General features: G+C 56.3%; 1 protein-coding gene across 1 annotated transcript in view; it reads right to left on the bottom strand.

The window, feature by feature from the left end:
• CCDC33 (coiled-coil domain containing 33) overlaps positions 1–20,341 on the bottom strand; it is a 45,855-nt gene that overhangs the window by 18,111 nt on the left and 7,403 nt on the right. Inside the window, exons 7-15 of the mRNA XM_075506620.1 lie at positions 12,987–13,150; positions 8,069–8,193; positions 6,250–6,359; positions 5,378–5,479; positions 5,096–5,187; positions 4,810–4,930; positions 691–820; positions 461–582; positions 123–194 (exon numbers count right to left, since the gene is read on the bottom strand). Of these exons, the coding sequence (XP_075362735.1) occupies positions 123–194; positions 461–582; positions 691–820; positions 4,810–4,930; positions 5,096–5,187; positions 5,378–5,479; positions 6,250–6,359; positions 8,069–8,193; positions 12,987–13,150 (1,038 nt within the window). The remainder of the gene's footprint in view (positions 1–122; positions 195–460; positions 583–690; positions 821–4,809; positions 4,931–5,095; positions 5,188–5,377; positions 5,480–6,249; positions 6,360–8,068; positions 8,194–12,986; positions 13,151–20,341) is intronic.

Here is a 20,341-nt window from a genome sequence, read left to right as displayed (position 1 = left end):
AGCCCAGCTGATCCCTGCCTGAGAGGTTTGGAGAGAGGGCGGCAGCTCTAAAGAGCCATCTCCTGCCCTGTGTCCCTCCCCATCCCGCCTTGCCTCGGGGTTCACCATCCCCAGCATCTCACCTCCGATCGAAGGAGCTGCAGGCAGAGCTCCACGGTCGGGATGGCCCCAGACGTGGTTTTGAGGTCCATGCCCTGGGGAGGCAGAGGAAGGGTCACAGCACGCACTCGCCTCTGGGTTTCTACCAGTGCTCTGGTGGGTTTGGCATCGCCCAGGGGTCCAGGGCTGCGGTTCAGAGCAGGGACCCTGGCTTCCTGCAGGAAGCTTGGGAGCTCTGTGCCAAGCTGCCCACCTAGACGCAGAGATCCCTCCCACCATGCCAGCAGCTATAGGTACCATCACCTATAGGTACCGTCACCACCCCACCCTGCCCAGCATCACCCCGCACGCCCCGGCTCACCTGCACGGCAAGGCCATCCACACGCATCCCGCCGCTCTGTGCTGCCAGCTCCCGGAAAACGCGGCTGGTGAGGGGCAGCACCGAGTATCCCACAGGAACGAGAGTGCCCGGAGCATCCCACACTGGGGAAGGGGCGAGAGCAGCTGGCTGGGGGCACGACAGCCCAGGACCTGCCCCCAGCCAAACCCAGGGACGAGGGAGAGCATCCTCGGTGGGGTCTCCAAACTCACTGGCTTTGTACGGATAATATTCAATCGCCAGGGCGGTGTCTTCAGAGAAGATAGTGGCGACGTCTCGGCCTTGGAAGAGGAAGGAGGTGTCCCAGGTCGGCTGCTCTGGGGGCCCAGCTGGTCGGGACATCTTAGGAGACAACAGGAAAATTATCCTTCAGATACCTTCTCTCTCTAGAGATAAATAAGCAGACAGAGAGGAGGGAGAAGAGAGGTGGGGGTAAAGAAAAGCACAACCTGTACAGCTGCATCCCATTCCTGGCTCAAAAAGCAACCCCGAATCCCAGTTGCTTGAACTGGTTTTCACTGGGTCTTCGAGCTTGGCTGCTTCTCTCCGGCTAACCCCTGCCAGCATCTTCCCCCTCGCAGAGCCGCAGGAGGAAAACGGCACGTGGACCAACTACCCCATGCTTAAAAACACGATGGGAAGAGCCTGGAGGATGAGCTGCGCTGACTCCAGGGTGAGTCTTTTGATACCTGTTGGGCACCCCAGCACTCCTGCTTGGGAAAGGGTTTTGCGACGATATACTGCTTGCAGGCTTTTGGGATCCGTATATCGTCACAAAACCCTTTCCCAAGTGTGAGGTCTGGGTCGCCTGATAGATATCAAACAGCGGGCAACATGTTTATCCCCAGAGCCGTGATCTGTCGTTGGAAATGGCAACGGTCCATCCCCGCCAGCAGCTGCTCCCCTTCGCCTTTGGAGAGCCCCGCCAGCTCTCCAAAGGTCATCCTTAACGCTGGCTGTCCAGCACCAAGAAATTATTGGCAGCGGCTCCTTTCTAATGCTGTTACTCCATCCCCTCGGCCAGCATCGCCCAGCGGGGTTGAGATGCCGATCGGCTTTTCTGCATCAGCACATTTCTGCTTCATTATGGGAGGGTGGGAGGAAGAGAAGGGGGGGGGGGTGTCTCCCTCCGCTCACGTTTGGGGATGCTAATGGGCATTACACACCTCGGAGACCCGCAGCAGTGCATTACCCAGCCCTGGGGACTGTTAGCAAGGGGAGAGCAGGGCTGGGATGCTTCAGAGCCCGAAAACACCACCACGATGGGCTGCATTGGGCAGTGCTGTTAGTGCTGGCTCAGCACCAGGCTGGCTCTCTCAGCTGGGAATTTGTCAGGGCCTCCCCAGCATTAGCTGGGATTTTTAGCTGGGATGCAGCTTGCTTTGACTGCAGGAAGCCCAGTCTGTGCCTGTTAGTCCTTAGGGAAAACCCGCACGGGCTGGGGCAGCTCCCAGCAGCCAGATCTGGCTCAGCACCCTCCAGCTGCTCCTCTCCTTTCCCAGCCTGCATCCCAGCCCACAGGGCTGTTTCATCAGCCTCAGAAAGCCCAATCTGGGGGGGAAAATCTCCTAAAAAAACACCAAACGCCACCTCTGGTTATTTTCCTGGCATCAACCTGTACAGGGCGCTGCAAGACGGTGCCGTTTTAGACTCAGCGGGGAAGGGAAAAGTCAAACGTGGGAGCATATTGTTAATTTGACCCCAATTGTCAGAGGTCCTGGGCCCACATGGCTCCTCTCACCAGGACAAGGATGGGAGATGACGTTCCCGAATTCCCCCCCTGATTTTGGGGGCTGGGGGAGGAGGCAAGAGCACTCGCCAGGACTGGGCTGTCTCCCACCGGCTCAGCGGGACAGATGGACGCTCTGCACCGGGACGTCAGAGCCAATGCACTGATCTGGGCAGACGTCTTGGCACAACAACCGCCTCTGCCCAGGGCCACCTGGAGAAACACAACAAAGGGGATGGGGAGGAGGAGGGGGAGGAGGAGGAGGAGGAAGGAGACGCCTTCATCCTCCTTGGCTACCCCAGCTAGTCTCCCGTACAAAGGCTGCTTCAAAGGCAGCGTCATTGGCACAAGCAGAGGCAGAGGTGGCCAAGCCCACAGCATCTCTCCTGCCTTCCCAAGGGATGGGGCCATCCCCTGGTCCTCATGGCTGCCTGTCTGGAGGGTGCAGACCCCAGAAGGGAGCAAGAAGCTCCACATAAGTGGGTTAAACTGGAGGGTCCTCAAGGGAAATAGCTCAAAAGGGGATTTATCATAGAGAGGACCAACACCACGAAGGCTTGAGCTTTGTGCCAGGAGGGCAGACAGAGCATGGCTTTCTATAGGAAGCATAGCCTGGTGCCTATCCACCCCATGGATTAGCCATTGCCACCAGCATGTCCAAATCCATCCCTTTTGGTGAGAAAGGGGCTGTTGACCCAACGAGAGCACCCAAGAAGAGCACCCAATGCTCTTGCAGGCGGTTCTGTGCAGGTCTCAGCTAACTCCTGGCCAGGAAGACCAGGTCTCCAGGAGCTCTGGCCAGGCAGGGAAGGGTTAACTACCCAGGAACCCCAAAACCCTCTAAGTAAGAGGGGTGCCCTGCTGAAGGTGAACCCAATCGTCATTGTCTGCAGACGCTGATGGGAACCGACAGGCGAGAGGACACGCTGGGCTGGCAGAATTATCGAATCCGATTAGCCTGCCCAGGAGTTTGCTCGGGGAAAACCATTAACCTCTGGAACTGGAGCAGTAATGCTCCTCCTCCTCCCAGCCTTCCCCCAACATTTCCTTCCAGGGTTCCCGGGAAGGAACCACATCCTACAGGTGGGGAAACTGAGGCAGGAGATGGAGGGAGAGAGCGGATGGGGGTTATGCAGCTCCCCAGGGCACCCTGTCCATGCATCCCTGGGGATAGCATCCTCCGTGATGTGCAAAGACAGACAGAGCCATGTGGGCGCGGAGAGGAGGAGGAGGAGGCAGCAGCATGCACGCAGGCCAGATGGCCGGGTTTAATCACTCGTCCTCCTGCGTTGGGCTCCCACGGCTCTGCGCTGGCACTGCCACCTGTGCCAGGGCTGGGGGGCTTGGCTTGGGCTCACCCAGTGCCCATGTCCCACAAGTTCACAGGGGTTTGTGTGTGTTTTTATCCATATAAATCTGAAGGAAATGGATTTTGACTGCCTTTAGAGGAGAGAAATATCCCTGCTCCAGCTGGGAAACTGCAGCCTCGGGGTGCTGCATCCTGAGGCAAAGAGATGGGGGGGGGAAGATAAAGTGGGGGCAAGTGCATGGGGGTTTCTTTCCTAATATCTGCTCCGGAGCTAGCAGGGGCAGCCTGTACCCTGGAACCGTTGCCATGGTGGGGCTCGGGGTGCTGGTCCCAGGGGGGCCCAAAGGGGGTGCAGACCCAAAGCAGAGGGTCTCCGGTGCTCCCCCTGCCTCTCACTTGCAAAGAACAATGCAGGGAGGCAGGGGGGGGGGGGGGGCAATAAAACAACTATTATTGTAATGAATGAAACGCACTAGCAATTTTTATGATAATTCACCACCTCATGGGTGACTTGGCATTCGGCCGGCCTCCTCTAAGTAACATTTTATGGGCTCCCTGAACGTGTTGATACAGGGCGTTTCTCTCTGAGACGATCAAAATTCAATGCATGGGGGAGAAGGACTGAGACAGAGAAACGTGTGCTCCACCGGCGTTCAGGACCAGCTGGATCCATCTTTTCGGGCGACTGGACATCTGCCCTCGCCACACTTTCGGCTGGCACTTTTCAGAGGTGAAGGGATGGAGCAGCTCTGGTTTTGAGGGGTGGCAGCTTCACGCTGGCTTCTGGCTCGGCTGCTCCATCACACCTCCTCCCTGCCCCAGCATCCCTCCAGTCGCCTACCTCTCCCTCCCTGGCAATTTTTGGCAGGGCTCAGGAACAAAAGCGGGGCCCTCCTCCTGCTCTCTGATGATGCCGCGTGCCGAAAGCATATGTTTCCCTGGCAACAGCTATTTTGAAGATGTGCGTCGCTAGCTCTCCCGGCGGTACTTGAGCCCCGGGGAGGAGAAGGTCTCTGCCTTCAAGAGGCGGCACTCAAGCTGGAGGCGTGAGCAGAGCAGGGGGAAAAACGAAGGACAAAGGCACAAACGAGGAGCTGCCCGTGGGTTTCTGCAGGCAGGGCGAGGCGGACGTGGGGACTGTGTCTTTGATGCTCAAAGCATCACTTTGCCCCTAAAGCTTTTCCCTGCACGGGGTGCTCAGCTCCCCTGCCGAAGGAGGGATGCTCATCGGTACCCAAGTGGGATGGATGCTGCCGGACCCATGCATCCGTGCAGACGCACTCGGCCTTGTACCTGCGGGCAGCCGTGGTTGGCAGCTCGGGCAATGCTGAAGGCTCCTGCAGCAGGGTCCGGGAACGTGATGGTGGCAGGGCTGATGCCGGGACAGGCAATGGGATGCTTCTCCATGCGGTGCCTGAGAGGTGATGGAAAGAGGGAGAGTCAGCACATGCGGAGTTGTGTCCGCTCCTGGCAAGCCAAGCACCGCAGGAGAGGGCGATGGCACCAGGGATGCTCAGGTTGTCCCAAGCCCAGCACCCCCCACCCATGTCACCAACAGCCCCCCGTGGCCATAACTCACTCGTATTCCCGAACGTTGGTCACAACTCTGGCCACCGCAACGAGGGCCCCGAGGGGGGTGGCCAGGGGGGCCGACAGCCCCCGCAGCAGCACCTGGGAGGTGGGGAGCCCGTGGTGAGGGGTCAGCAAATGCACGGGGGAAACAAGCTGCCCTAAATCAGCATCAACAGCCATCGGAGCAGGAGAATGTGCAGCAGCATCCGCCCTGAGTCGAGATGCCGAGGTCTGTCCTGGACCCTGCAAAACCCCCCTGCCACCTCCTGTTCCCAGGGCTGCCTCTCACCTCCAAGGCCACGTAGCTCAATCCATCGCAGCGAGGGATGAAGCCCCCTTTGCGGATGATGGTGACATACAGGACCATCCCCGAAGGGTCCTGCGTCCTCGGCTGTTTGCAGAGGAGAGCAAACCATGGGAGGAGGAAGGGTCAAGACCACCAAACAAGGGCTCTGGGCATGCAGACAGCCCATCGCTGACAATAAAGCACCAACTGATAATTAAAGCTCACTGTTCCCCGGAGCCTTCCCGGAAAGGATCAATATAATAAATCCTTCTGCATTTAAATATTTAATCGCTCCCAATCTCTGTGCAGGGAAGAGGAAACTCATTTCTGCTAGCCAGAGCACAGGGGAGGCTGATTTGTGGGAAGTATTGAGTGAGTTTGCCAGGTCTCAGCTGTACAGGGAGCTATCAGCCAAGTCCCTGGGACTGTTAATATGTTGGGATGGAGAAATCCCCACCGAGGGGCTTAGGAAGCGGCTTCTCTCTGGGGCTGGGTACCTGCCTGCATTAATTAATGCATAACAGACCCTGTTTAACAAATGATTTGATGTATGGCCCGGCCCCACATCCCCTTACCCAGGATGCTGAGGGCGAAAGCACTTCCCAGCTTGCAATCCCATTGCTTTTCCTCCATGTTTTCCCACCGGAGAGAGATGAAAAAAGCCCAGCACAACGCCTGCCTTGTTCCCACCTCATGGGAAGCTCACAAGCCTCTTTGAGCACCTTCCCTGACTTGCCAATTTCGGTTTTCCCACCGGGATTACCCTGTTACACAAGGCTCCCTTTGCCCACAACCCCCAGCTACAGCCCTGGGGTGAAAATCAAAGTTATAAGCAGGAATAAGCAGCGGGAGGGAGAGGCAGGTGCCGTACCTACCAGCACCAGCCTGCAGTGGTGGGGCTGGAAGGGCTGGAGGTGCCGCACCAGCAGCTGGAAGGTCCCCAACACCTCCTTGGTGGCTTTGTCTGCCACGGTGAGAGTCAGGGCTGGAAGGGAGAGGGTTGGCCATCAGGATGAGCAGGGCTGGCCGCGGGGTTTGGGGAAGGGGAGAGCAGGCCAAGCGATGGGGAGAGGTCTGGGGGAAGGTCTGGGTGAAGAAGGGACAGATGTGATGGGGGGATTGAGTCATTTTCAGCAGCCCCTTCCCCTCGCAGGTCATGGTGGGGTGGACAGGGGCAGGATTTACACTCGTCCTGGGTCTATATGCACACACCAAGGCGCCATCGGAGAATGTCCCAGGCATCCCCAAGAAAGCAAAGCCCGTGAGCAACTGGCACCAATGCAGCTCAGATTCCCATTTAAGAAACGGGGATTTCCCGCTGATCCATCTAATCTGCCTCCCTGTCTCCAGCCCACCCCGCTCAGCTGCTGGGGTTCGATCCTGCCCCGAGCCCTCCCTGCCCCAGGGTCAGCCCGCAGCCCACAGGTGGGTTTTGCAGACACTTGCCACCACGGCATCTGCCCTCTCGGGGGGCACAGTCTCCATCTGTCCCCCAGCACCCCCATGGGTGCTGGCACCCCCAGCTCTTCCCTTAATTTAAACAAAGCTGCAATTTAGTTGACAAGCACGAGCAGGAGGCTTTTATCAAAAAAAAAAGGAGCTGATGGAAGGGAAAACCGCCCTCTCTTTATGCTGCCATCAAGACTTGGGCTTCCCTTCCCCCAGCTTAATGACTGTGCCAAGGCACCCGCCTTAACTCCTGCTTGGCCAACCTGGCGGTGCCACAGGTCGTGCATGTCCCCAAAATGAAGATGATGGACCAGGCAAGTGCATGGACCACGCTTTCCTGAGCTCGTGCTTTTCAGCAAGTGCTCGATTTACATGGAGATTTTCTTTTTCTCCCAGTCCCTTGTAGAAAGAGCACCAGGGAAAATGTTCTGGGGTCGAGCGAGAGACAAGTGGCTTTTCTGCTAGTCGTCACCGATGATAGATCACGCTCAGCAGCCCTGCCGATGGAAACCGTATTTCTGGGCAAGAGAATAGGATGGAAACCATATTTCTGGGCAAGAAAAGGTGTGAGCTGCACCTGGAAATGACAGCTCCCATCTGAACATCTGGGGGATGCTGGGAGGTGGACGAGTGGGGCCAGAGGTCCCATCAGGTCTCCCCACATCTCTCCCGATACTGCACAGGGCAGGTCCAAAGTACATCAAAAGCTCCTCAGTTTCATTTAGGTCAGGGCCTAATGGGATTACGTACGATGTGAAGATTGGCTCCCACAGTTTGTTTTGCAAGGGTCTCATTATAATAAAATCCTGGCCCCTGATGCCATGAGTTTTATTACAATTAGAGACTTAGCAGCCCTGCACGGAGAGTAATGCATCATGATGTGGGTCCAACCAATACAAGGTGTCGGTGTCCGGATGGCAGCGGGGAAAGATTTGGGGTGTTCTCCCCTGATGCCAATTCCCATGGGATGCTTTGGAGGACGCCCAGAGCTCGGCACCATCACTTGCCCCATCCTGCAGCACCGTGTCTGGGGACGTGTTCCTCCTGGTCCTGCCCTGAAGCCACCACAGCCACACAGGGCTCGGGGCATGGCTCGTCCCCATCGCAGCCACCCTCTGCCTGGGTGCTGCTCGGGGTCCTTCAGAGCACGGGCTCCCTAATATCTCTGTATTAACCCTTTGAGGAGATGAGTCCCGTGTCCAGGTCCCCAGCACCCCTGTCCCCATTGTCCTCCGATGCTCTCACCTGCCCAGCCCGCATCTTCAGCATCCATTTCCACTGTCACCTCCTCCTCCCAGGTGGGTGCGTGGGTGGGCACCAAGGACGCACGGGTCGCCTCCGGCTTCTGCTCATTCCCTCTGCTGGTCTTACTGGGAAGAAAAGGGAGGCAAAACAGACCGGTTACTGGGTGAGGAAGGGGAATGTGTCAGCAGGGAGCTGGGCTAGGCAGAGGGATGAGCACTGTTCCCGCTCGGTGCAGCTAACAGTGGCCAGCCCACCCTCCCACCACCCTCAGCAAAGCTCTGCCCCTGCTCCAGGGGGGCTGTGCTGGGGGCCCAGGACCAGTTTTACTCCCGGCTGCAGGATCCTGCCAAGACGCCAGTGATGGGGTTTGCAGCCCTTTTTATCCAAAAGGCTATTTCAGACCCTGGAGGCTAATTATCCAGCTGTATTGATGAAGGGACAGGGAGGAGGCTGCTGGGAAAGGAGAGAGAAGATTGAATGTTAACGACTGCCGTCATTAAACGCGGCACATAACGAGGCTGAGCAATAATTATGGCAGTGTTAGTGGCTATGGGCCCCGGGTAATTCTGCATCTGTGCTGGTGCAGAGCCATCACCATCAGGGCTGTTTTGGGGTTGTTCCTCCCACTTTTATCAATTGATCATCAATTGTTCACAAGCTTGGCTAATGATAATAATGCCCCCCCCCCATTAGGGGGGCTGGCAGATCTTTTAGAGGGTCTCTGCTGCCCAGTGAGACACTTGGTGTTATCCTGGGAGTCCCAAGACCACGGCAGAGTCCCGCCACCTGGTGACGTCGTGACCACAAATCCTCTCCATCCCCGACCACGAGGTGAAGGGGGATGGTGACGTGGCGTCAGGCCAACGTGACACAGATGCCCCAGCCCTGTCAATGGATTGCTCTGGATATTAAGATGATAAAGTGTCCGGTGCCAACTCCTCCAGGAAAGCTCTTGCTGGAGCAGAGCCAACACGGCTCTTGAGGAGAGGTTACCGGAACACTGCGGTGACAGAGAGCAGATGGTGGGACTTTGCCGCCCCATCTCTGCGGGAAAGGAGATGATAAAGGTCCTAGCTGCAGCGTTGAGCTCCAGGTAGTGGTGGGACCAAGCAGATTCATCCCAGAGGTACGAGCCGGATGGGAGGGTGCTCCATGCTCACAAGACCTCCATCCTCTCTCATTGCTGGAGAGACTGGTCTAACAGACCCTCAGCCAAGCTGCATCCATGCCCCATGCTCCTCTCCGATCTCCCACGTCTCCCCTTCCCCACCGGAGAAGCCCACCTGCATCCTGCAGGGATGGAGCCGAGCCGGCCAGCTCTGGCAGGTGAGAATTAGCATCGGGCTGGCACCATTATGGAGGGGCTGGAAGAAAATCGGCTCTCCAGTAATGAGCTCTGTGGGGGATTGCTCTACCAGCAACGTGCTCGGAGTCCGAATGAAGGCAGACCTGGGCTGGGGGGGTGGGAGGAGGAGGAGGAGGGTGAGAACTGGCTGGTCTGGGCCCCCTTCATTATAGACTTGCCTAAGGACGAGAGAGCATTCAAAAAGCTGTGAAGTGGGGAGGGGGGAGAAAAACAACCCACAACAGTACAACACATGGGGATGTGCTTCAAAATCAAATTAATAGGCCGGGGGCAGCAGGAACAGCAGACAGTGGAGATGGTTTGATGTCGTCTCCTCACCCCAGCCAGCTCCACACCCGCTGGTGGGGCAGGAGATGGGGTCTCCAGCGAGCAGGCGTTGCAGACAGCTGCGCATGGGATCGCGTGCCTTGGGGCAGGACACGGCCAGGATGGATCAAGAGGTGCTCCTCTGATGCTCCGCATCCCTCCCTGCCTGCTCCAGGGCAGACACATCGCTCTGCCGTGCGGGGATGCACCAAGTCACCCACCGCTGTGATAAAAGATAAAGATAAAAGAAAAAGACGGCCACCCCAGGGAGTTATTATACACAATGTCTCAGCTATGGTGCTCGGGGACAGCATCACGCAGCCACCCCGCTGCGTGTGACACCCAGGTGCCCATCAAAGGGCTTGGCGGGGCTGTACCCAGCCCTCGTAAATATTTATTTATCTGGTGTTATAAGTTATTATCTCTACAGGGTGAGTTATTTCTCGGGGCCGACATCCCTGCAGAGGCAATGCAGTGGTGCAGCTGCATCGTTCTCAGAGAAGAAAAATCGTATGCAGCACGGCCACGGTTCGCAGGACTGACATCCAGGGTGTTACTTATGTGGCGGTTGCAGGATCCGGCCCTGGGGAAGGCAGTGCTGCCCCCCGCCACGCAGCCCTGCTATGCTTGGTGCTGAGCTTGGGGGGCTCAGGTGCAGTTTGGGTAAATAAATACGGATGAATAAATCACAGAAGTGTAAGAGCAATGTCTGAAAAGATTCAGAATGAGAAAGGAAGAACTGTAATTTCCCCTCTCCTTTGAGAAACCCAACTTTTACATTGCTCCTGATCCTCTAACCCTGGGACAGTCCATCTTCATCCCACCATGACCTAAGCCGGGTGCTGGGGCAAGGAAGGGACCCCCAAAGACCGCACTTGGTCCCACTTCCCACACCCCCTTGCTCTGGGGTTATCAGCTGAGCCCCTGGTTTATTTTTAGGCACGTCGCAGAGCCAAAAGGCTTTGCTTGCAGGAACACCCTAACCCCTTCCCAGGTGGAGCATCCCATCCACACCACGACCAGGACCGCTGCCTGCACAGGCAAACCCGCAGGCAGGGGGACATCGGAGCCCCCATCCCCCAGGCTGGGAGCAGACAGCGCATTCAGCAGTGACCTTGAGTTTCTTCTCTTAGTGCTGAAGAGCAGAAAGGAAGAAGCAAGGAGGTACTTTCACCGGCCTGCGGTACTCAATGGAGAGGAGAAGCTGGTCGGAGCCAGGCGCTTTGTGCCATTAATTGCAAACACACCTGGCTCCAGCACACCAAGGTCATCCCTGCATCAAGCCGGTCCGGGAGCAATTTATCTGTGTGCATGAGGGAGTGAAAGGAAGATGCAGAGCAAACCCACGGGTGCCTCTGAAAGCAGAGAGCGGGGATTTGCTCAGCATTCAGAGGATGAGGAGCAGAGCCAAGCCGCTGCCAGGTCCCCAGAAGATCCCCATCCTCTCCAGGGCAGGGATGAGCCCAAGCCCATCAGGATGCCTGTGCAGGCTCTCCTGCTGCTCGAGGTCTTTCAGATTTACTCTGCCAAGCCCTTCCCTCCCTGATCCTCTGCACCGAGAGCTGGAAGCGATGCACACAACTATGGAGCGCTGTGGGATGCCGAGTCCGGGCACGAGCGACTGGGCACAGCCGGAAAGGGCTGGTGCGAGTGGTATTGCTCCCCGCCTCCCATCCCATGCCTGATTTTGGTGGATGGTGCTCTGGGTGCCAGCAGTTTGAGCTCGGGCTGGCTCCACTGGTGGTACCCAGCCACTTCGGGGGGATCGGCTGCCACCAGGTCCCCACTGGCACATCCACCGACCGCTTCTCCTTCCCGTCCGTAAAAACCCACCTTTTAACTGCAACATGCTACTCTCCTTCAAAAGCAAGTGCCCTGAAAAACAATAACTGATTCCCTTCTGCCTTGGCTCCCTCACTATGGTTACTAAAAGGCCCCTCATGTGTCCTGCATCTCTAATACTACCCTCCCCTCCATCACTCCCCTGTTACCATGGCAATGCGGTGATGGAGCAGCACCAGAATGTAAAGAGAGATGCAACAATCACACGCCACCCTCGTGCTATCATTTAGGATATTGATGTTTAAATCTCCTGAGATTATCTGGGTATAATTGGTTTATGGAAATAGAGACAACTCCTGCGGTGGAGGTACTCAGGCTGTTGGGGCAGAGAGCACATCCTTGGCATGGGGACAGTGGGAAAGAGGGGAAGGGGTGGTGGAGGGGCAGCAGTGGGGGCTGCGACCCCACGTGCCAGCCGGCTCCTGCCAGGCTGCAGGTGCCAGCCAGCCCCAAAAACCCGACAGACGCTGCCCCTGTGATGGAGAGCTGCGTCCCTCCTGCCGAGGGAGCCTCCAGGATGTCCAACGCGGCTGGCACCAGGCACTGTGGAGAAAAGGCACACTGTGCCACGTCGACAGACTGTGGGACCCCCTTCACCATGGAGCTCAGGGTTTTTATGTCGGAAAACGCCTAGCAAGCAACAGTTTGCTCCACACACCTGCAGAGAAGATGCTTCCAGGCTTTCGCAGCCCTGGCTGCTGACTGTCCCCAGCAGATGAGCCCCAGCTCCACTTCCCTGTCCCCTGGCATCTATGCACCCACTTGGGTACCAGCCTGCCCAGCACTGCCCCGGGGAGATGCCCTGGAGAAACCAAACTCTGAAGGGAGCCAGGCGATGCTCCGAAGCTACGGACAGCCGCTTTCTCCCCCCTTTTCCAGGGAAGCGGTGCCAAAGCCGCTCTGCCTCCTGGAAGGGCTCTTTGGGATCCCAAGCTCACCCCGCAGCAGCCCAAGCAGAGCGGCCTCCCTCTTAACACAGACCAAAGCATGACCGGCTAATTGAGTCCCCTGGCACATGCATAACGCATGAGGAGCCAAGTTCTCCTTACCCAAGCATCCTGTTTTATTTATTAAAACACTCTTTTATTTATTGTGATATGATCTCAAAATCCAGGCAGCATTACCCTGTGGATTCTTTGACATCATTTTATACTTTCAATATTAGGAAAGCTTTCTTCCCGACGCCCTAGCGAGCCAAAGCACTCTGTCCTCCACCTTCCCTCATCTCAGCGAGGAGTCCCGGCTCCTCTCCCCGCACTGAGCATCTCACAGAGGTGATGCTTGTGCATGTCACCACAAAAGAGGTTTCCCCCTCCCCGGGGCTTGCAAAGAGTTAATAACACAGTCACAGCTCCTAAACTGCTGTGTCCCCGTTGTCCCCCTTCACGAATGCTGGGTACTCACATAACAACGTACGGCCAAGGCACCCGGCCATCCCGCGTGGCCGGCAGGTTGCTGGCACCATGGAGGGTGATGGTGATGGCTTCTTTCCCCACACGGGCCACATGCTCCCCACTAGCCCCTGGTGTGTGCCTGGGCTCCTCCGTCCCGGCGGGGGACTCGGATATCTGCCAGGAGCAAGTGGGAGAGACATCAAGGTGGGGAGTGGCTGGCAAAGCTGCAGGCACATCGCTGTCACCCAACCGCATCCCCACAGCCCCAGCTCAATGCTGAGAGCCCAGACAGGGGAGATAATTCCCCTGTGCAACTCCATCTCTCAAACTTCCCCCCATAACTCCTGCTTAATGCTGAGAACCTGGGTGGAGGAGAACAAGCTGGGGACATGGTGTCCCCAGCACATCTCCATTGCCCAAGCTGGTCCCCACAACCTTTGCTTGATGCTGAGAGCCGGGATGGGCGCAAACAAGCCGGGGAGATGATGTCCCTGGCACATCCTTATCATGGCTGCCTCTTTCCTGTCCCCAGAGCCTAGATGTGGATCTGCACCAGGGATGTCACCATGCCATGCCAGGGCCACAACAGGTGCCAGCCTCTCTGGGAGGACACCCAGCAGCGTGAGAGCACCCTGTATGTGGTGAAACCAGCCCAGCATCCCTGCTCAGCATGGTCCCATGGAGGCCAGCTACACCATGGTCCCATCAAAGACCCCAAGCCAGGTCACCAAAACAGGGATTAACCATCTAAAGCACCTCCGTTTCCCCCACGGCCCTCTGACCTGCCAACAACCACCCTCCCCCAGCCCCTGCCATCCCCCTGCTCCCCCTTGTCACCAGCCCAGGCACCTCCGCAATTTACAGGGACTCCGCAGGAGTTGGGATCTCAGCCCAATCCGGGGGGGAAAACGGTAGAGTGCGGCAGCTCCCCCTCCCCAGCTCATTAATTCCCACCAGCTGATGTGATAAGGAGCAGCAGAGCCACAAGCTGCCGCTCCTTGCCGCGGGGGGACCCTCCCCGCACCCATCACACCCCGTCCAAGTGAGAGACAGTGCCTTCCCCCACCGGCTGCATCCTCACCGTGCCACCGCCTTGGGCAGCACACAGCATTAATGCGTCTAATATTGCATAGTGCTGTGCCTACAAGGGGTTAAAACCCACCCTGCACTGCTTCAGATCCTGAAAAGCAAAGCTGACCTGCATCCTTCTGACCTCCTGGGGTGAAAGCAAGAGCTCCAGCCCAGCAACCACCCCGTGGGCTTCTCAAAGCCGCTGCCTGCAAATCCCCTCCGACGTGTGGCTTTGCCTCCAAACTCTGTAATGAGGGGCTGGTTTGTCCTAAGCCCTCTCCCTTATCTCTCCGAGGCTGCCTGGCTGCAGCTGCAGCGGTGATGGGCTTGGCAGCAGGGAGGTGACCCACCAGCGTGGGCGATAACAAGTCCAAACCTGAGGATCGCTTGTGGGATGGAAACCTGGGTGCTCTGACCACCAATGGCTCAGAAAAACATTTATATCAGCTTTTCTCCCCCCTTATTTTTTTTGCTGTCAGCTCAGAAGCCAGCCGGAGCCTGCGGCTGGGTTCTGGGGACCGGCTCAGCATTGTGACGGCCACAAAGTGGCACCGAAGGAGCAGAAACAAGGAGAGAAGGCGGGGAAGGATCCCCCCACCTGCAGGGCAGATGGCGGGGGATGAATCCCAATCCCACCCCGGCTCCAGCTCTGTGGCAATTATTCACCCGCCCAGCGACGTTGATGGAGAGGGGAAATTACAGGGTTTCTTGACCTGATGTGAGATGATACCCATCGAGCCACCCCCCCGGGCACAGGCTCTCCCCGCTGGCAGCCGGAGCAGCTCCGTTCCCTGCCTGAGCAGCCCAGCTCTCCTTACACCCCCAAAAGCCTGGCATGGCAAGCCCTGATTCCTTCTCAAGGCTTTTCCAGAGAGGAAGGGAAAAGGCGGGGGTGGTGGTGGTGGTGGTGTGTGTGTAAGAGCAGAAACACTATCCTAAAAAAAAAAAAAAAAGCATGATTTTGCCCCAACCCAGCATTGGCAAAGAGGGCAAACTGCGGGATGGAGCTGGGGAAAGGAGGAGGAAAGCACAGACTTGGGTTTAAGACCCCTGGGCTGTATCAACACGCAGCTGCATCACCAAGGTAGGGCAAGGATGGTTGGGGGCTTCGAAGAGGCGGGGTGCCCGATTCGCGGGCAGGAAGCATGGGTGTGCAGGCAGGGCAGGCAGAGATGCTCTCCCTGGAGACCCCTCTCTCCTTTCAAGAAAGCATCTGTTCAGGCTCCGGCTCTGGAGTTTTAGTATTTGCACCCCAAATACCCACTAAAAACCCAATCTAGAGGAATTCCAGCTGGCAGAGCCGGGGAACAACCTTGCTTTGAATTGCACGGACACCTCCAAGCTCGCTGATGGAGCCCTGCTCTGGGGAACCCCAGGACCTAAGCTGTGATGCTGGATCGGTGTTCCACACCACACCCTTATTTACAGCTCCAGGTCACTATTTTGGGACATTTTCCTATGTTTTTCCTATTTTCTTTCATATTGCAGATAACAGAAGCAGGTTTCCTAGTGCATATCTTCATACCCACCACTTATATTTACATCTCCCTAAAAAACCAAGTAGGTTTTACCGCTAGCAATGGTTACAGCACAATAATTAGCAAGGGGTTTTCATAGAAAATTCACGAGCGGTTAAGCTAAGTAAAACTCAGCAGGAGAACAGAAGATTTTAAAAATAGCAGAAGTGAACAATGCCAGGCTTTGCAGGCAACCAGTACCAGAAACTCTCAGCAAGGCTGTGATTAACTACTGAAAAAAACCCCAGTCACTATTCAAAGCCAGGAGGCAATTCAGTATTTCTTCCAGAAAAGAGTGTGCCTGCAGTTCCAGGTAGAGCCCACGCTTGTTTTTCAGCTCTCTTACTCAGCGGAAAGCAAAACTTCTCCGTCCCTGCCAAGCCAAGTGCTCTCACCCAGGAGTTTGCAACCTGTCGCTTGCGGAGGCGGAGAAAAAATAAAGTTCCCGTGTCCCCAAGGGTCTCAGCTGGGGACATGTTTAAAACATTTTGAGGTTCCTTGGAGCGTCATCGACTCCTGCAGAGTATCTTGAGCATCTCACACAATCCACTGCCCTGATCCCACGCAGCACCTTAACCCCAAGCCACCCTTAAAGCATCCTTAACGATGATTATTAATTATTCACACTACAATGTTGTGGGGAGGTTGATTAACGGTGCCTGAGCTGCCATCATTGTAATTTGTTTTTCTATCAACTCTTTATCATCTTGAAAGAAGCATTGGGGCCCAGGCAGCTCCTCTACAGCAGCGCTCAGCCAAGATTAAATTGCTTCTGGCTGCGAGCTGACAAGACATAAATAGCCTCAAGAGCCCGGCGTTTAGTTTGGGGAGGACAGCCCGGGCTGGGAGCCAGCAGGGACCTCCAGGCACGGCACTGCAGGGGCTCCTCCATTCCAGCTTGGCCCCTGCCCGCTGCTGGAGACCACGGCTGCATTTTCGCCCTGGCAGAAGGTCGGTGCTTGCAGGATGCTCCTTGAATTTTGATTTCTCTGGTGCATTGGACAGCACAAGATGGGAGGTGAGTGCCTGGGGCTGTACACCTGCAACGTTCACCTCCTCAACCCCAAACACAGCCCTGCCAGTGCTCCCTGGGACGATGCACCGATGCTCTGCAGGAGAACACCAGCCCCTGCCCTGCCATGGAAGGCTAGGATCCTCCTGGTCCTTCGTAGTGAGCCCCACAAGCCCCCCAGCCCCGGCTAAAGCCAGGAGCGACGCTGCCACGGGAGTGGGGATCCACACCTCTACGGTGGGAGTGCTCGCAGCCCCGAGCTCCTCCCTGCCCCTGGCAATTTATGAGCAGCTGTTGGGAATGTGTCAGCTTTATTCTCCTCCTGAGACTTCATAAAATAATAGTAGGTTCCATGAGCGAAGATGGACTAGGGCTGGTGTGAGTTTTCCTACGTGATGTCTCCCCAGGCTCCTTTCAAACCTCCTTACGGCAGCTAAACACCAGCAGGCTGCTTCCCTTCCCCTGGCAGCCGAGAGGATGGGAAAAAAAAGTGCCACTTAGCTTTAAACAAGCAGCAGGATCGACCCACAGGTTACACCTCCAGCGCTGTGCCACGGAGGGTCTGAACATGAGGAAGGGCTGGAGCATGGCCAGGACATCCCAGAGCCAGGCTAGCCTGAGGATGCTGGGTCCCCAAGTGTCCCTTAGGACATCCTAGCAGATTCAGCCACCTCTCAGGGCTGGACCTCAGGGCTCTGGGATGTAAGAGCATGCCAAGAGCCCCTGGGACACCACAGAGCATCTCCTGGTAAAGGGGGCGAGCAGCCAGCTAACGGCCGACTGGCTCCATCACGGGCAGCGAGCAAGCGTGCACCTCCAGGCACAGGGGAACTGGGATGGGGAGGGAGATTTTACATGTCATCAGGCAGCAAAATGGGGTGAAATAGGGGCTTACAGGCCACAAGCAGCCCATCAAGGACTCGGCGGCTGATGGGTGAGCGGATGCAGCTGCTTTGCCCTTCTCCTAACATGCTGTGCAAGGGACAATTTAGCATCCTGAGTTCAGGGTTTTCTGGGGCTGGCAGATGCGTTGCATCCCGGCTGCACTGTGCCCTGCTGTCCCCATGTCCCCAGGCTCCGCATCAGTCCCTGTAAGCCCACGGTGTTAAGAGTGCAGCGTGACATCCTACATCCGTATGGGTTTGCACCCCTCCCACAAACATCACGGCTCCTCATCTGTCTGCCCCGCTCTCCAAAGCAACCGGAGCCTTGGCGCTAATCAGATTTGAGGCTGTGAAATCTCATTTGAGGCTCTATTAATGCATAGCTGGCATGACACAGGCCCCGGCCTGTCTCCAATGAGCAAAACAAGGAAAGCAATCTAGCTGGGAAAAATGCATCGCCCGGAACAAGCTCGGGGGAGCCGGCCAAACGCAATTACAGTTAAAAGGAAGATTAAAACAGTATCAGCACTCTTCTTCCTCTGACCCCTGCTCCCACCCATGGGAGAGGAGCACTGAGCTGCACCGATGGGCATCCCCAGCACCGTGGCCCTTCAAGCAGGGCTGGGACCAGGTGTTTGCAAGATGCAATTGCAGCAGGATGCTGCCCTTTCAAAGCAAAGGGCTTTTGCAGCATGCCACTATCTCCCTGCATCGGTGGGAGGCACGTGGGCTCGTCCATGGTTTGCTGACGCAGCATGGGAAGGTGTTATCCTGCTGGGTCCAGCCACGGATGCTTTCTCCCTCAGACAATGCTGAGGTTTTACTCCCCGATGCCTTCGAGCTGCTTGGCATGGGATGGGAGGAGAACACAGGTCCCCTATAGTGACACCTACAATTAGCCTCTGACAGAGAAGCCCCTGCCCTTGAAAAATAGCCTCAAGGGTGACACAGAGGTGGGTGCACAAGGCAAGGAACAGCCATCAGCTTCCCAAACGAAAGGAGCCGGCAAGCACATGGTTTCCATTTCTAGGAGCTAGCAAGCGTATCCTCCCCCCTGCAAAGGCTCTAGACTCTGGCAAGCGCTGCTCAAAACACAGCCCTAAGATAAACAGCCATATGGTTGAAGAACTTCAGCTCCACCGACGGCCTGAGGCAGCCCGAGCTCATTTTTGAAGCAAACCCAATTGTATTACGAGGGGTATTTCCCAACACCTTCACACAGCAAGTTCAAACCACCCTCCAAGGAAAAACACTCGAGCGGTTAAAGCCCTTTAGTAGATTCCCAGCGAAACAAAAGCAAGAGGAAGAAAAGCGATGCAGGAAAGCAAACACTGTTTTATTCATCGTTTCATCCTGCCAGCCTCAGCCCTCCCCACCACTCCACTAACCTGCTGCAGGCAGACACCACTGCTCTGCTCCCATTTCCAAGCCAGCTGCAGGGACAGGGGGATTTTTTCCTTGGATTTGGGCTGAGCTTGATATATTCTTCTTATTATTATTTTTAAGCAAGTTGTTTCCTCGAGGGGACCCTGCAGGAGCTCATTAGAGATCACAGGGCGGTTTTGGGGCACCAGGAGGGAGGATGCTCTCCCCCATCGGCACGCAGGGATGCTGACTCCGAGCCGATTTCCCCAGGGAGCCCCATTGCCTCTGGCTGGGAATCCCTTTGGGCTAAAAATTGCCAAATTCATTTTCCTTCCATTTATGTAGAAAACTCCCAATTCACCTGTCAAATAATTAAATGGGCCGGCAGCCCAGCACTGCCTCGTCTGCTCCATTAGGAGAGTTTTACACTTTCTATATTTATCAGCAGCACCAGTGCAATTTCCTCCCCCCCCTCTTAAAATGGAGCAATTTTCTCTTTTTAACCCCATTTGCTTTTCTCATCAAGGCAGTTATTTGACACTTAAAGGGACATGATGACTTAAATTGCAGGAATTAGAGCTAACAGACACTCCTCCTGCCTGCATTTCCTCTGCGCATCCAAAGAGTTTGTGCTTTGCAGACGAGCAAACCGAGAAGCAGCTCGGAAAACCTCTTCAGGATCCATCTTCTCTGAGAAGATTTTTCTCCATTTTAGCTAAGAAAATGTGAATTGCCAGTCTGCACTGGCCCATTTCCATGCCAGATCTCCACCCGAGCAGGGAGAAGCATGCGGAGAACAGGACTTTTGGACCAAGCTGGGCAGCCTCAGCTCCCCAGCGTTATGATAGGGGATATCATTTCCTTGCAATACATCACTAGGAACATGCATTTTCACAACCCAAAAAATAATCTTTCAGTAAATCAGAGCTATGCAAGCAGCACCCCAAAGCCATTTGCCTCAGGTCCCCTTTTGCTCCCGGCTCCCTCTGGCACGGAACGGGGATGATCAAGGGATGCGGAGAGCTGGGGCGCTGCCGGAGGAAGGCGAAGTCCCCGATGAACCCGTCAAGGCATGCTCCTCCCTGGGCTGACAGCTTTTCAAAGCCCTACAAATTGCTCACCAGAGTGGCGTTATTCATCTCGCCTGCATCCTGGGGCGAGCCCTGCCGGCAAAGTTTGTTTTTCAGCCTCATTGGGCTTTCAGTGAGTCGAGGCAGCTCCAGCCCCTTACCCCGGTGTCAGGGCAGCAGGCTGGGGAGAAGGGCTGGACCCCTGCCACCCTCCCTGTGACGGCCGCCGTCATCGGGATGAGTGATGGATGAGCCGGCCAGGGGACAGACGGGAGACACACGACATCCATCACCCGCTAACAGAGACCTCTGCCCCAGCCCTGCTGCTCTGGTGATGGGAAGACAGAAGCTTTTATCCACCATCATCGCTCGGCGAGATGGGGCACATCGCGAGGGCATCCACATCCCAGCACAAGCATCCTTGCCCTGCCCCTGAGCCCTGCTCC

Source organism: Mycteria americana, chromosome 6 (assembly GCF_035582795.1).
Source record: "Mycteria americana isolate JAX WOST 10 ecotype Jacksonville Zoo and Gardens chromosome 6, USCA_MyAme_1.0, whole genome shotgun sequence".
NCBI classification, from domain to species: Eukaryota; Metazoa; Chordata; class Aves; order Ciconiiformes; family Ciconiidae; genus Mycteria; species Mycteria americana.
This window is presented reverse-complemented; position numbering and strand designations above follow the sequence as displayed.